The 15,404-nt window shown below is 50.7% G+C and overlaps 1 protein-coding gene across 1 annotated transcript in view; it reads right to left on the bottom strand.

Moving 5' to 3' along the window:
• The window catches only part of selenoj (selenoprotein J), a 148,646-nt gene that overhangs the window by 3,696 nt on the left and 129,546 nt on the right, over positions 1 to 15,404 (bottom strand). Inside the window, 1 exon segment of the mRNA XM_072477554.1 lies at positions 14,346 to 14,513. Within this exon segment, the coding sequence (XP_072333655.1) occupies positions 14,346 to 14,513 (168 nt within the window).

Here is a 15,404-nt window from a genome sequence, read left to right as displayed (position 1 = left end):
TGCAATTTTCCAAAAATGAGTTGGATTGTGGAGAAGTCTGGGAGGGTTGGAAACTGCTGATGTGACACCCAAAGAACAAAGAACAAAGAAATGTACAGCACAGGAACAGGCCCTTCGGCCCTCCAAGCCCGTGCCGACCATGCTGCCCGACTAAACTACAATCTTCTACACTTCCTGGGTCCGTATCCCTCTATTCCCATCCTATTCATATATTTGTCAAGATGCCCCTTAAATGTCCCTATCGTCCCTGCTTCCACTACCTCCTCCGGTAGCGAGTTCCAGGCACCCACTACCCTCTGTGTAAAAAACTTGCCTCCCTATTCAAAAAGGGAGCGAGGCAAAAAGTGGGTAACTACAGGCTGATTGGCCAAACATCTATTGTTGGACTAACAATTATTTACGAAGTAACAGCAGCACATTTGGAAAATCACAATCTAATTAATAGAAACACAGAAAGGTAGAGAATCGGTGCAGGAGGAGGCCATTCGGCCCTTCGAGCCTGCTCTCCCATTGAATGTGATCCTGTCTGATTGTGCAAATTCAGTATCCCACTCCCGCTCTCTCTCCACCCCCCTTGATCCATTTAGCCCCAAGGGCCACGTCCAGCTCCCTCGTGACTATCTCCAGCGAACCGGCCCCAGCAGCTTTCTGTGGGAGAGAATTCCACACAGTCACAGCTCTCTGAGGGAAGACGTTCTTCCTCATCTCCGTCCTGAACAGCTGACCCCTTATTCTGAGGCTGTGACCCCTAGTTCTGGGCGTTCCCAACATCAGGAACATTCTTCCCGCATCCAGCCTGTCCAGTCCCATCCGGATTTTATATGTTTCTATGAGATCCCCTCTCATTCTTCTAAACTCCAGCGAGTACAAGCCCAGTCGATCCAGTCTCTCTCCATGTGTAAGTCCTGCCACCCCAGGGATTAGTCTGGTGAACCTTCGCTGGACACCCTCAACAGCAGGAATGTACTTCCTCAAACTCAGAGACCAAAACTGCCACAATATTCCAGGTGTGGCCTCACCAAGGCCCCGTATAACTGCAGCAAGATATCCCTCCTCCTATACTCAAATCCTCTCTGTGAAGGCCAGCTTTCCTCACCGCCTGCTGTACCCGCACGCCAACCTTCAGCGACTGTTCCACCATCACACCCAGGTCTCCTCGCACTTCCCCTTTTCCTAAACTGATTTTTGATTTGATTTATTGTCACATGTATTAGTTACAGTGAAAAGTATTGTTTCTTGCAGGCTGTACAGACAATGCACACCGTACATAGGGAAGGAAGGAGAGACTGCAGAATATAATGTTAGTTATAGCAAGGTGTAGAGAAAAGATCAACTTGATACGAGGTCGGTCCATTCAAAAGTCTGATGGCCGTCGGGATGAAGCTGTTCCTGAGTCGGTCGGTACGTGACCTCAGACTTTTGTATCTTTTTCCTGACGGAAGGAGGTGGAAGAGAGTATGTCTGGGGTGCGTGGGGTCCTTAATTACGCTGGTTGCCTTCCCGAGGCAGCGGGAATTGTAGACAGAGTCGATGGATGGGAGGCTGGTTTGCGGATGGATTGAGCTACATTCATGACCTTTTGTAGTTTCCTGCGGTCTTGGGCAGAGCAGGCTCCATACCAAGCTGTGATACAACCAGAAAGAATGCTTTCTATGGTGCATCTGTAGAAGTTGGTGAGGGTCGTAGCAGACATGCCAAATTTCCTTAGTCTTCTGAGAAAGTAGAGTCGTTGGTGGGCTTTCTTAACTATAGTGTCGGCATGGGGGGAACCAGGACAGGCTGTTGGTGATCTGGACACCTAAAAACGTGAAGCTCTCGACCCTTTCTACTTCGTTCCCATTGATGTAGACAGGGACATGTTCTCCACTACGCTTCCTGAAGTCGATGACAATCTCCTTCATTTTGTTGATATTGAGGGAGAGATTATTGTCATCGCACCAGTTCACCAGATTCTCTATCTCATTCCTGTACTCTGTCTCGTCATTGTTTGAAATCCGACCCACTACGGTGGTGTCATCAGCAAATTTGAGAATCGAGTTGGAGGGGAATTTGGCCACACAGTCAGAGGTGTACAAGGAGTATAGTAGGGGGCTGAGGACACAGCCTTGTGGGGCACCGGTGTTGAGGATGATCGTGGAAAAGGTGTTGTTGTCTATCTTTACTGATTGTGTCCTGTGGGTTAGAAAGTTCAGGATCCAGTCGCAGAGGGAGGAGCCGAGGCCACGGAGTTTGGAGATGAGTTTTGTAGGAATGATGGTGTTGAAGGCTGAGCTGTAGTCGATAAATAGGAGTCTGACAGAGGTGTCTTTGTTATCTAGGTGTTCCAGGGTAGAGTGCAGGGCCATGGAGATGGCGCCTGCTGTGGACCTGTTGCAGTGGTAGGCGAACTGTAGTGGATCAAGGCAATCCGGGAGGCTGGAGTTGATTTGTGCCATGACTAACCTTTTGAAGCACTTCATGATGATGGATGTCAGAGCCACTGGACGATAGTCATGCCACCATTCAGATATTAATCTGCCTTCCTGTTTTTGCCACCAAGTGGATAACCTCACATTTACCCACATTATATTGCTTTGCCAAATATTTGCCCACTCAGCCAGCCTGTCCAAGTCACCCTGCAGCCTCTTTGCATCCTGCTCACAGCACACACTGCCACCCAGCTTAGTGTCATCTGCACATTTGGAGATATTGCAATTCCTTCGTCCAAATCATTCATGTATATTGTGAAGAGCTGGGGTCCCAGCACTGAACTCTGTGGTATCCCACTAGTCACTGCCTGCCACTCTGAAAAGGACCTGTTTATTCCCATTCTCTGCTTCCTGTCTGCCAACCAGTTCTCTGTCCATGTCAATACCTTACCCCCAATACCATAGAACATAGAACATTACAGCGCAGTACAGACCCTTCGGCCCTCGATGTTGCGCCGACCTGTGAAACCACTCTAAAGCCCATTTACACTATTCCCTTATCGTCCATATGTCTATCCAATGACCATTTGAATGCCCTTGGTGTTGGCGAATCCACTACTGTTGCAGGCAGGACATTCCACACCCTTACTACTCTTTGAGTAAAGAACCGACCTCTGACATCTGTCTTATATCTATCACCCCTCAATTTAAAGCTATGTCCCCTCGTGCTAGACATCATCATCCAAGGAAAAAGGCTCTCACTGTCCACCCTATCCAATCCTCTGATCATCTTGTATGCCTCAATTAAGTCACCTCTTAACCTTCTTCTCTCTAACGAAAACAGCCTCAAGTCCCTCAGCCTTTCCTCATAAGATCTTCCCTCCATACCAGGCAACATCCTGGTAAATCTCCTCTGCACCCTTTCCAATGCTTCCACATCCTTCCTATAATGCGGCGACCAGAATTGCACGCAATACTCCAAATGCGGCCGCACTAGAGTTTTGTACAGCTGCAACATGACCTCATGGCTCCGAAACACAAACCCTCTACCAATAAAAGCTAACACACCGTACGCCTTAACAACCCTCTCAACCTGGGTGGCAACTTTCAGGGATCTATGTACATGGACACCGAGATCTCTCTGCTCATCCACACTGCCAAGAATCTTACCATTAGCCCAGTACTCTGTCTTCCTGTTATTCCTTCCAAAATGAATCACGTCACACTTTTCTGCATTAAACTCCATTTGCCACCTCTCAGCCCAGCGCTGCAGCTTATCTATGTCCCTCTGTAACTTGTAACATCCTTCCGCACTGTCCACAACTCCACCGACTTTAGTGTCATCCGCAAATTTACTCACCCATCCTTCTACGCCCGCCTCCAGGCCATTTATAAAAATGACAAACAGCAGTGGCCCCAAAACAGATCCTTGTGGTACACCACTAGTAACTGGACTCCAGTCTGAACAATTCCCATCAACCACCACCTTTTGTCTTCTTCCAGCTAGCCAATTTCTGATCCAAACTGCTAAATCACCCTGAATCCCATGCTTCCGTATTTTCTGCAGTAGCCTACCGTGGGGAACCTTATCAAACACTTTACTGAAATCCATATACACCACATCAACTGCTTTACCCTCATCCACCTGTTTGATCACCTTCTCAAAGAACTCAATAAGGTTTGTGAGGCACGACCTACCCTTCACAAAACCGTGTTGACTATCTCTAATCAAATTATTCCTTTCCAGATGATTATACATCCTATCTCTTATCTCCCCTTCCAAGATTTTGCCCACAACAGAAGTAAGGCTCACTGGTCTATAGTTACCGGGGTTGTCTCTACTCTCCTTCTTGAACAAGGGGACAACATTTGCTATCCTCCAGTCTTCTGGCACTATTCCTGTTGACAAAGATGACTTAAAGATCAATGCCAAAGGCTCAGCAATCTCCTCCCTAGCTTCCCAGAGAATCCTAGGATAAATCCCATCCGGCCCAGGGGACTTATCTATTTTCACACTTTCCAGAATTGCTAACACCTCCTCCTTATGAACCTCAAGCCCTTCTAGTCTAGTAGCCTGAATCTCAGTATTCTCCTCGACAACATTGTCCTTTTCCTGTGTGGATATTGATGAAAAATATTCATTTAGCACCTCTCCTATCTCCTCGGACTCCAAGCACAACTTCCCACTACTGTCCTTGACTGGCCCTACTCTTACCCTAGTCATTCTTTTATTCCTGACGTATCTATAGAAAGCTTTAGGGTTATCCTTGATCCTACCTGCCAAAGACTTCTCATGTCCCCTCCTGGCTCTTCTTAGCTCTCTCTTTAGGTCCTTCCTAGCTAACTTGTAACTCTCGAGCGCCCTTACTGAACCTTCATGTCTCATCTTTACATAATCCTCCTTCTTCCTCTTGACAAGTGTTTCGACTGCTTTAGTAAACCACGGTTCCCTCACTCGACCACTTACTCCCTGCCTGACAGGTACATACTTATCAAGGACACGCAGTAGCTGTTCCTTGAACAAGCTCCACATTTCCATTGTGCCCATCCCCTGCAGTTTTCCTCTCCATCCGATGCATCCTAAGTCATGCCTCATCGCATCATAATTGCCTTTCCCCAGATATAACTCTTGTCTTGTGGTATATACCTATCCCTTTCCATCACTAAAGTAAACGTAATCAAATTGTGGTCACTATCACCAAAGTGCTCACCTCCCTCCAAATCTAACACCTGTCCTGGCTCATTACCCAGTACCAAATCCAATATGGCCTTGCCTCTCGTTGGCCTATCTACATACTGTGTCAGGAAACCCTCCTGCACACATTGGACAAAAACGGTCCCATCTAAAGTTCTCAAACTATAGCGTTTCCAGTCAATATTTGGAAAGTTAAAGTCCCCCATAACAACTACCCTGTTGCTTTAATTTTGCTCATTAATCTCTTGTGTGGGATCTTGTGAAAAGCAGAGTCAGCGTGCCTTCATGAAAGGGAAATCAGTCTAATTTATTAGAGGTTTTCTTTGGAAGCCTCAATCCGAGTGGATAGAGGGGAACCAGTCGATGTGGTGTATTTGGACTTCCAGAAGGCGTTGGACAAGGTACCTCACAAAAGGTTAAGTCATAAGACACGAGCCCATGGTGTTGGAGGCGGTATATTGACACAGACAGAGAATTGGCCCATGGGCAGGAAACAGCGAGTGGGGAGAAGGGGATGATCTTTTTCAGGTTGGTGACCTGTAACTAGTGGGGTTCCACAGGGATCAGTGCTGGAACCACAAGTGTTTACAATTTATATCAATGACTTGGAGGAAGGTCGCGAATGTACTGTAGCCAAATTTGCAGAGGACACAACAGTAGATGGAAAGGCAAGTTGCAAGAGGGATACAGTTTGCAAAGAGATATTGATAAGTTAATTGTGGGCAAAATGTTGGCAAATAGACTATAATGTGGGAAAGTGTGAAGTTGGTCATTTTGGAAGGGAGAACAAAAGAACAGAGTATTATTTAAATGGGGAAAAACTGCAGCAAGCTGCAACACAAAGAGGCTTGGGGGACTTGTGCACGAGACACAGAAAGCTGGCACACAGGGGCAGCAGGTAATCAGGAAAGGTAATGAATGTTGGCCCTTATTTCAAGGGGATTGGCGTATAACAGCCAGGAAGTCTTGCTGCAGCTGTACAAGGTGCTGGTGAGACCACAACTGGAGCACTGGGAGCAGTTTTCGTCCCTTATTTAAGGAAATATATTATTTCATTGGATGGGGTTCAGAGAAGCTTCACTAAGATGATCCCCGGTGTGGAGGGATTGTCTTCAGAGCAAAGGTTAAACAGGCTGAGACTCTACTCATTATAAACTAGACAAATGAGAGGGGATCTCATTGGAACATGTCGGATTCTGAAGGGGCTCTCAGGGTAAATGCTGAGAGGATGTCTCCCCTGGTGGGTAGACGACGAGGGGAGCACCACTGATGGTAGTGGTGCTGATGGTAGCGGTGCCGATGGTAGGCCGATGGTAGCGGTGCCGATGGTAGCGAGGCCGATGGTAGCGAGGCCGATGGTAGCGAGGCCGATGGTAGCGAGGCCGGTGGTAGCGGTGCCGGTGGTAGCGATGCCGGTGGTAGCGGTGCCGGTGGTAGCGGTGCCGGTGGTAGAGGTGCCGGTGGTAGCGGTGCCGGAGGTAGCGGTGCCGATGGTAGCGGTGCCGATGGTAGCGGTGCCGATGGTAGCGAGGCCGATGGTAGCGGTGCCGATGGTAGCGGTGCCGATGGTAGCGAGGCCGGTGGTAGCGAGGCCGGTGGTAGCGAGGCCGGTGGTAGCGAGGCCGGTGGTAGCGGTGCCGGTGGTAGCGGTGCCGGTGGTAGCGGTGCCGGTGGTAGCGGTGCCGATGGTAGCGATGCCGATGGTAGCGGTGCCGATGGTAGCGGTGCCGATGGTAGCGGTGCCGATGGTAGCGAGGCCGATGGTAGCGAGGCCGATGGTAGCGGTGCCGATGGTAGCGGTGCCGATGGTAGCGAGGCCGATGGTAGCGGTGCCGATGGTAGCGATGCCGATGGTAGCGATGCCGATGGTAGCGGTGCCGGTGGTAGCGGTGCCGGTGGTAGCGGTGCCGGTGGTAGCGTTGCCGATGGTAGCGGTGCCGATGGTAGCGGTGCCGATGGTAGCGGTGCCGATGGTAGCGAGGCCGATGGTAGCGAGGCCGATGGTAGCGGTGCCGATGGTAGCGGTGCCGACGGTAGCGGTGCCGACGGTAGCGGTGCCGACGGTAGCGAGGCCGACGGTAGCGGTGCCGACGGTAGCGGTGCCGACGGTAGCGAGGCCGACGGTAGCGGTGCCGACGGTAGCGGTGCCGACGGTAGCGGTGCCGACGGTAGCGAGGCCGACGGTAGCGAGGCCGACGGTAGCGGTGCCGATGGTAGCGGTGCCGACGGTAGCGGTGCCGACGGTAGCGAGGCCGACGGTAGCGGTGCCGATGGTAGCGGTGCCGATGGTAGCGAGGCCGATGGTAGCGAGGCCGATGGTAGCGGTGCCGATGGTAGCGGTGCCGATGGTAGCGAGGCCGATGGTAGCGGTGCCGATGGTAGCGGTGCCGATGGTAGCGGTGCCGGTGGTAGCGGTGCCGGTGGTAGCGAGGCCGATGGTAGCGAGGCCGATGGTAGCGGTGCCGATGGTAGCGGTGCCGATGGTAGCGAGGCCGATGGTAGCGGTGCCGATGGTAGCGGTGCCGATGGTAGCGGTGCTGATGGTAGCGATGCCGATGGTAGCGGTGCCGATGACTGTCTTCTTTGCAGTCAAAACGTCTGCTCAATATGTCTATGGACGTCCTTTTTCAATAATCAAGCCTTTACTCGACCTTTTCAAAAAGGATAAAACTATATCGTCAATAGTTTCATCAGGATTCCGCGATGGGCATTGCATACAAGGAAACATGTGAGTACCGTCCAGGGGCACAGATTACGCACGTGGATGCCCTCAGCCACCTCCCGCTGCGCCCCGTCCCTGCCAACATCGGACAAGGTTGTGTTGGCACTCAATTTCATGGACACGTTACCAGCCTCACAAGTCAGTTTGTGGATCCAGAATTTGAGGGGTTTGTGAAAACTAATGGGGCGAAGCACATTCGAACCCTCATATCCCCCTTCTTCGAACGGTCTGGCTGAGCGGGCAGTGCAAACCTTTAAGCAGGGCACGACAAAGCAAACTACAGGGTCAGTGGAAACAAAAGTGGCACGTTTTTAATTGAATTAGCGAGCCACGCTGCATGTTGTGACCGAGGTGGTGCCTGCCGTACTACTGACGGGTCGACGGTTCCGGACCTGCCTCAGTTTGACATTTCCCAACCTTGATGGGAAGGTGGAGAAGAAACAAGACCTGCAGAAGGGGCATCATGACCACCGGAAGCAGGAGAGAGGATACAAACCGGGGGACGCAGTCCAAGTCTGGAGTTTAGGGGCCGGTGCCCAGTGCGGGGGACCATGGTGGAGAAAGCAGAGCCAATCCCCTATATGGTCAGGCCAGAGAACGGACCTCATGCAAGCACGTGGACCACCTCAAAGGGCAGGGAGCTTGTAGCAGAGGTAACCCTGACAGATGAATCGGTCCCTCACACATCCTGCCTATCATCTATTAGACAAGGAGCACAGCTCTCCAGGGACTAAGGTTCAGGTCAGCCGCAGATGGAAGACTCAGTAACAGATATGGATACGGAATCCTCAATACTGCCGGAGGGGAGGTCAGTATGGGCAGAGACCGACCTCCAACAGGAGCCTTCCGATACCTTACACGCACCCTGACCCAGCCCCAGAGCTGTTCGAAGCGCTACCATGAGCAAAGTGGCGAAGGAGACACCCTTTATATCCAGTGACAGAGGGATCTTCGGACTTTGGGAGGGGGGGGTAATAATCCTCACGACACCCATGGGGACGACTTGATCAATCTCCCCGTGGGACTCGTGGAATGCGGGCTAATGAAATATTGTAATAATTCTGATTAATAATAAAGGCTGAAGCTTGACTGATTGGCATTTTCGATAATTACTGCCTTACCATCATTTTCATTCCTACCACTTTCTCTTTTATAAAACAGATTTCCTGAATTAAATTCTGTCTCCGATGGTCTTGTACGATGAATCTGTGCTCTCCGAATTTTCTGAGGCCTCTGCTTAGATAAAAACCCATCCTCCCTGCATGTAAAGCATTCAAATGTGCAGAAAGATTTGAACTAATCATACCATCTTCTCCAACAGGAGGAATCAGGAAGGCTATCACACTGCACTGAAGCCAATTTGGCATTTTGCCCACAGACTAATTGATAGGGACTATATCCTCCAACCATTTGACGTGAATTATTTGCATGCACTGCCCATGCCAGGTTGTATGGGTGATCAGGTAATATTTTAGATGTTGTTTTATCAGTCACCACATGATTCATTTCAGAATCAATTGCTGAAAGCACTTTCAGCTCTGACATTGCGAACTACCAGCTTTATGTTTTCACAAAGCCGGTCATTGCCAAATTCCCCTTGATCATTGGTCAGAGACTTTGCTTCTCTCCCGAAAACATTCCCGATCCATTTCTCCCTGATTTTTCTGTAATCACCATTTTGTCCTTAGGTGTTATTGTAGAAAGACTGAACCTAACTTCTGGGTATTTCCAGCAGTTTTTGTTTTTATATCCAGCAGGTGGAGATGGTTAGCAGTTTCAAATTCCATGGGGTGCACATCTCCAAAAATCTCTCCTGGTCCACCCACGTCGACGCTACCACCAAGAAAGCACAACAGCGCCTATACTTCCTCAGGAAACTAAGGAAATTCGGCATGTCCACATTAACTCTTACCAACTTTTACAGATGCACCATAGAAAGCATCCTATCGGGCTGCATCTCAGCCTGGTATGGCAACTGCTCGGCCCAGGACCGCAAGAAACTTCAGAGAGTCGTGAACACCACCCAGTCCATCACACGAACCTGCCTCCCATCCATTGACTCCATCTACACCTCCCGCTGCCTGGGGAAAGCGGGCAGTATAATCAAAGATCCCTCCCACCCGGCTTACTCACTCTTCCAACTTCTTCCATCGGGCAGGAGATACAGAAGTCTGAGAACACGCACGAACAGACTCAAAAACAGCTTCTTCCCCACTGTCACCAGACTCCTAAATGACCCTCTTATGGACTGACCTCATTAACACTACACCCTGTATGCTTCATCCGATGCCGGTGTTATGTAGTTACATTGTATATGTTGTGTTGCCCTATTATGTATTTTCTTTTATTTCCTTTTCTTCTCATGTACTTAATGATCTGTTGAGCTGCTCGCAGAAAAATACTTTTCACTGTCCCTCGGTACACGTGACAATAAACAAATCCAATCCAACCCAATCCAATCTGCAGTATTTTGCTTATGTTTCAGTCATAGAGCCAACTAAATCAGCGACATTGGTTAATATATTTGTACATGTTGTGTGCAGGTTGTTTGTCTGTAAAATTTAGAAGATGAATTAGAAGGGGCGGCACAGTGGTTCGCACTGCTGCCTCACAGCACCAGGGAACCGGATTCAATTCGGGCCTTGGGTGACTGTGCGGAGTTTGCATTTTCTCCCCGTGTGTGTGTGGGTTTCCTCCGGGTGCTCCGGTTTCCTCCCACAGTCCAAAGATGTGCGGATTAGGTGGGGTTACGGGGATAGGGTAGGGGTGTGGGCCTAGATAGGGTGTTCTTTCAGACGGCCGGTGCAAACTCGATGGGCCGAATGGCCTCGTTCTGCACTGTAGGGAGTATATTGTTCTATTCTATAGTCACCAGGTCTACATGTAGAAAAATGTAGAACAAATATATTTCTGTTCATGTCCATACCTTTAGATATGATATACCATTAGATATACCTTTAGAGACTTCCGGGTGCGGTGATGACCAGCTAAGTCGCACGTTTCGGCAGCTCCCGTTGGAACGGACTTTTGGGCTCTTAATAGGAGCCCCAACTGCAATTTAAACGGCCAAAAACACTGCGGTAAACCAGAAGGGAATCCCCCCCCGGACACGCATGGATAAGGGAGAGGATAGCGGCCGGATTGCGGAGGATCCTCTGGAGCAGCGGCAAGGAAGGCAAGCTCAAAGCAAGATGGCGTCGGAAGGTGGCCGCTTGTTATGGGGCCCGGACCAACAAGAGTTCCTGCGGCGTTGTGTGGAAGAACTGAAAAAGGAGATGAAGAAGGAGCTGCTGGCCCCGATATTACAGGCGATTGAAGGGCTAAAGGAGGAACAAAAGACCCAGGTGCAGGAGCTTCGGGTCGTGAAGGCAAAGGCTGCTGAGAATGAAGACGAAATACAGGGCCTGGTGGTGAAGACAGAGACGCACGAGGCACAACACAAAAGGTGTGTGGAAAGGTTGGAAGTACTGGAGAATAATTCGAGGAGGAAGAATCTAAGAGTTCTGGGTCTTCCCGAAGGCGCAGAAGGGGCGGACGTCGGGACTTTTGTGAGCACGATGCTTCACTCGCTAATGGGATCGGAGGCCCCGACGGGCCCTTTGGAGGTGGAAAAATATGGGTTGCCCCAAGGGAATGCATTTCGGTATATGCAACTGAGGGCTTTTGCGAGGCAGCAGGTGAGGGAATTCCCGCAGCTCCCGATGCAGGAGGTTCAAGATAGAGTGATCTCAGGGACATGGGTGGGGGATGGTAGGGTATCGGATATATACAGGGAAATGAGGGACGAGGGGGAGATCATGGTGGATGAGCTGAAGGGGAAATGGGAAGAAGAGCTGGGGGAGGAGATTGAGGAGGGGCTGTGGGCTGATGCCCTATGTAGGGTAAACTCGTCGTCCTCGTGCGCCAGGCTAAGCCTGATACAATTCAAGGTTTTACACAGGGCGCATATGACCGGAGCAAGGCTCAGTAAATTTTTGGGGGTAGAGGATAGGTGTGGGAGATGCTCGAGAGGCCCAGCAAACCACACCCACATGTTTTGGTCATGCCCGGCACTGCAGGGGTTCTGGGTGGGGGTGGCAAAGGTGCTTTCGAAGGTGGTGGGGGTCCGGGTCGAGCCAGGCTGGGGGTTGGCTATATTCGGGGTTGCAGAAGAGCCGGGAGTGCAGGAGGCGAGAGAGGCTGATGTCTTGGCCTTTGCGTCCCTAGTAGCCCGGCGAGGGATATTGCTCATGTGGGAAGAAGCCAAACCCCCGGGCTTGGAGACCTGGATAAATGACATGGCAGGGTTTATAAAACTAGAACGGATAAAGTTCGCACTAAGGGGTTCGGTTCAAGGGTTCACCAGGCGGTGGCAACCGTTCATTGACTACCTCGCAGAACGATAAAGGAAATGGGAAAGTAGCAGCAGCAACCCGGGGGGGGGGGGGGCGGGGAGAGCCTGGGCGGGTCCTCAGGGGTGTTTTGAATAGATATTTGTATTAGGCTATGTATATTGGATTGTTTGATTTTATTTTTGGAGAGTTATTATTTTTGATATGGCAGTTGCCATTTAGTTTATATATTATTTATTTATTTATTAAAAACGGCCACTGTTATTTATACTGTTTTATTCTTGTAAAAAGGAAAACCTTTGTATTGTTTTTTTTGGCCAAAAAAAATTGAAAAATTTGAATAAAATAGATTTTAAAAAAAAGATATACCTTTAGACTCTTGTTAAAGTCCCGCGATAATAGGTGGATTATGTCCAATGATACTTCCTGTAGATTTCACAATTTGCACCAATGTTGCATCTTTTAGCAGGAATTTTAAACTTTGACAAGTAGGGCGAATAAATGGTTTTTGTAAGTTTAAAACAAATTGCTTTCTCTCTGATACTTCTCATGTGATTCCATGAATACTTGTCTGACACTCTGATAGGGAATACCCCCACAGTGCAATCCTCCACTACTCCTACTTCAACTGTTTCAGTCATTTCACCAGACACCGGGAAGAGCACAGTGTCTGAAATGTTGAGGTCTCGCAGTTCCAAGGAACTCTTGTATGGTAATAATAACGGTGGAACCAGAAATTTGTCTTCCTCAAGGTGAAGGAACATCAGGTTTCATTGAGACGAGACAACAATGGTCTGATTGAGTAAACTGGATATTGAGCACATTGACAGGGACAGATAGACTGCTCTTTACAAAATATTCACATTTCCACTTGTGCTAAATTTAATACCACGTGACCCGCTCCATCCCCAATCTGCACCCCCACAAGGCAGCCCCTCCTCAACCTGCTCCATCCCCAATCTGCCTCCTCCACAAGGCAGCCCCTCCTCAACCTGCTCCATCCCCGATCTGCACCCCCCACAAGGCAGCCCCTCCTCAACCTGCTCCATCCCCAATCTGCCTCCTCCACAAGGCAGCCCCTCCTCAACCTGCTCCATCCCCGATCTGCACCCCCACAAGGCAGCCCCCCCTCAACCTGCTCCATCCCCAATCTGCCTCCTCCACAAAGCAGCCACCCCTCAACCTGCTCCATCCCCGATCTGCACCCCCAACAAGGCAGCCCCTCCTCAACCTGCTCCATCCCCAATCTGCCTCCTCCACAAGGCAGCCCCCCCTCAACCTGCTCCATCCCCGATCTGCCTCCTCCACAAGGCAGCCCCTCCTCAACCTGTTCCATCCCCAATCTGCCTCCTCCACAAGGCAGCCCCCCCTCAACCTGCTCCATCCCCAATCTGCACCCCCCACAAAGCAGCCCCTCCTCAACCTGCTCCATCCCCAATCTGCCTCCTCCACAAGGCAGCCCCCCCTCAACCTGCTCCATCCCCGATCTGCCTCCTCCACAAGGCATCCCCTCCTCAACCTGTTCCATCCCCAATCTGCCTCCTCCACAAGGCAGCCCCCCCTCAACCTGCTCCATCCCCAATCTGCACCCCCCACAAGGCAGCCCCTCCTCAACCTGCTCCATCCCCAATCTGCCTCCTCCACAAGGCAGCCCCTCCTCAACCTGCTCCATCCCCAATCTGCACCCCCCACAAGGCAGCCCCTCCTCAACCTGCTCCATCCCCGATCTGCACCCCCCACAAAGCAGCCCCTCCTCATCCAGCTGCATCCCCAATCTGCCTCCTCCACAAGGCAGCCCCTCCTCAACCTGCTCCATCCTCGATCTGCCTCCTCCACAAGGCAGCCCCTCTTCAACCTGCTCCATCCCCAATCTGCCTCCTCCACAAGGCAGCCCCTCCTCAACCTGCTCCATCCTCGATCTGCCTCAACCCCAACCCAGCCCCTCCTCAACCTGCTCCATCCCCAATCTGCCTCCTCCACAAGGCAGCCCCTCCTCAATCTGCTCCATCCCCGATCTGCACCCCCCACAAGGCAGCCCCTCCTCAACCTGCTCCATCCCCTATTTGTCCCCTCCCCATCCCAGTCCTGTCCCTGATCCATCCCCTTGATCCAGCACCTCGCCAACCCACCCAATCCCTGATCCATCCCTCCCCTGACTGCCCTATCACCCCTCCCCTCCGCTGCCTTACCACACGAGCTGCCAATCATCTGGACCACTTCACGGTGAGCTGTCCCACGTAGTTTCAGGATCTCGGGTAACTTGTCGGCAATGATGCTGAGCTCTGATTGATCCTTCATTTTCTCCAGCAATTCTTCCCCTTGGGGTTGAAGAATGAATTGTTCCAGAATGGCGGCAGCTGTAAAAGGTCAGAGAGTGAAATCGAGACATGAGAACTGAGAAATTGGGTCATGGTCTGCAAAAGATCTTCATGGAAAACCTCCTCCCCATGTTTCTCAAACCCACCATCGTGCCTCATCCCTCAGCCCTGTATCCCTCAAACCCATATTTCCCAATCCTACATACTCATCTTCTCTTTCAATTCACAGCTCTGCACCTTCTCATTGCCTCAACCCCACCTTCCCGCTGTGATGGCCCATGTGCTTTTGGGGAATTTCATGTTGGGATGATGGTCCCTTTGAGGACCAGGTTTCTCGGGGAGATGTTTTCGGAAAAGCACCTTGCTTCCGGTCACTGATCAGGTGACCACATACATAGAAATATACTTAGAAAATGGAAGGAGGCGGCCATTCGGCCCTTCGAGCCTGCTCCGCCATTCATCAGGATCATGGCTGATCAAGTTCACTACCCTGATCCCGCCTTCCCCCCATATCCCTTGATCCCTTTAGCCCCAAAAGCTATATCGTCACCTTCCACGTGAGATCACTTCAGCTATTATCACAGCAGCCATTATCACAGCGGTCTACCTCCCACCCCAGGCAGTAGTGAGGAAGGCGCTGGACGAGCTATACACAGCAATAAACAACTACGAAACAGAACACCCGGATGCCTTGTCCATCGTGGCCGGAGACTTCAACACGGCCAACCTCAAGAGTGTACTGCCAAAATTCTACAGCACATCTCCTGTCCCACCAGGGGCGACAACACTCTTGACCACTGCTACTCAAAAATCAAGGGCGCCTACCGTTCCATCCCCCGAACGCACTTTGGGAAATCAGACCATAAGACGGTGCTCCTTCTCCCGGCACACAAGCAGAAACTCAAGCGGGAGAATCCAGCTAAGAAGGTT

The sequence above is a fragment of the Scyliorhinus torazame genome, chromosome 15 (assembly GCF_047496885.1).
Source record: "Scyliorhinus torazame isolate Kashiwa2021f chromosome 15, sScyTor2.1, whole genome shotgun sequence".
Classification (NCBI taxonomy): Eukaryota; Metazoa; Chordata; class Chondrichthyes; order Carcharhiniformes; family Scyliorhinidae; genus Scyliorhinus; species Scyliorhinus torazame.
Note: the sequence above shows the minus strand (reverse complement) of the source record. Positions and strands in the feature narration are given on the sequence as shown.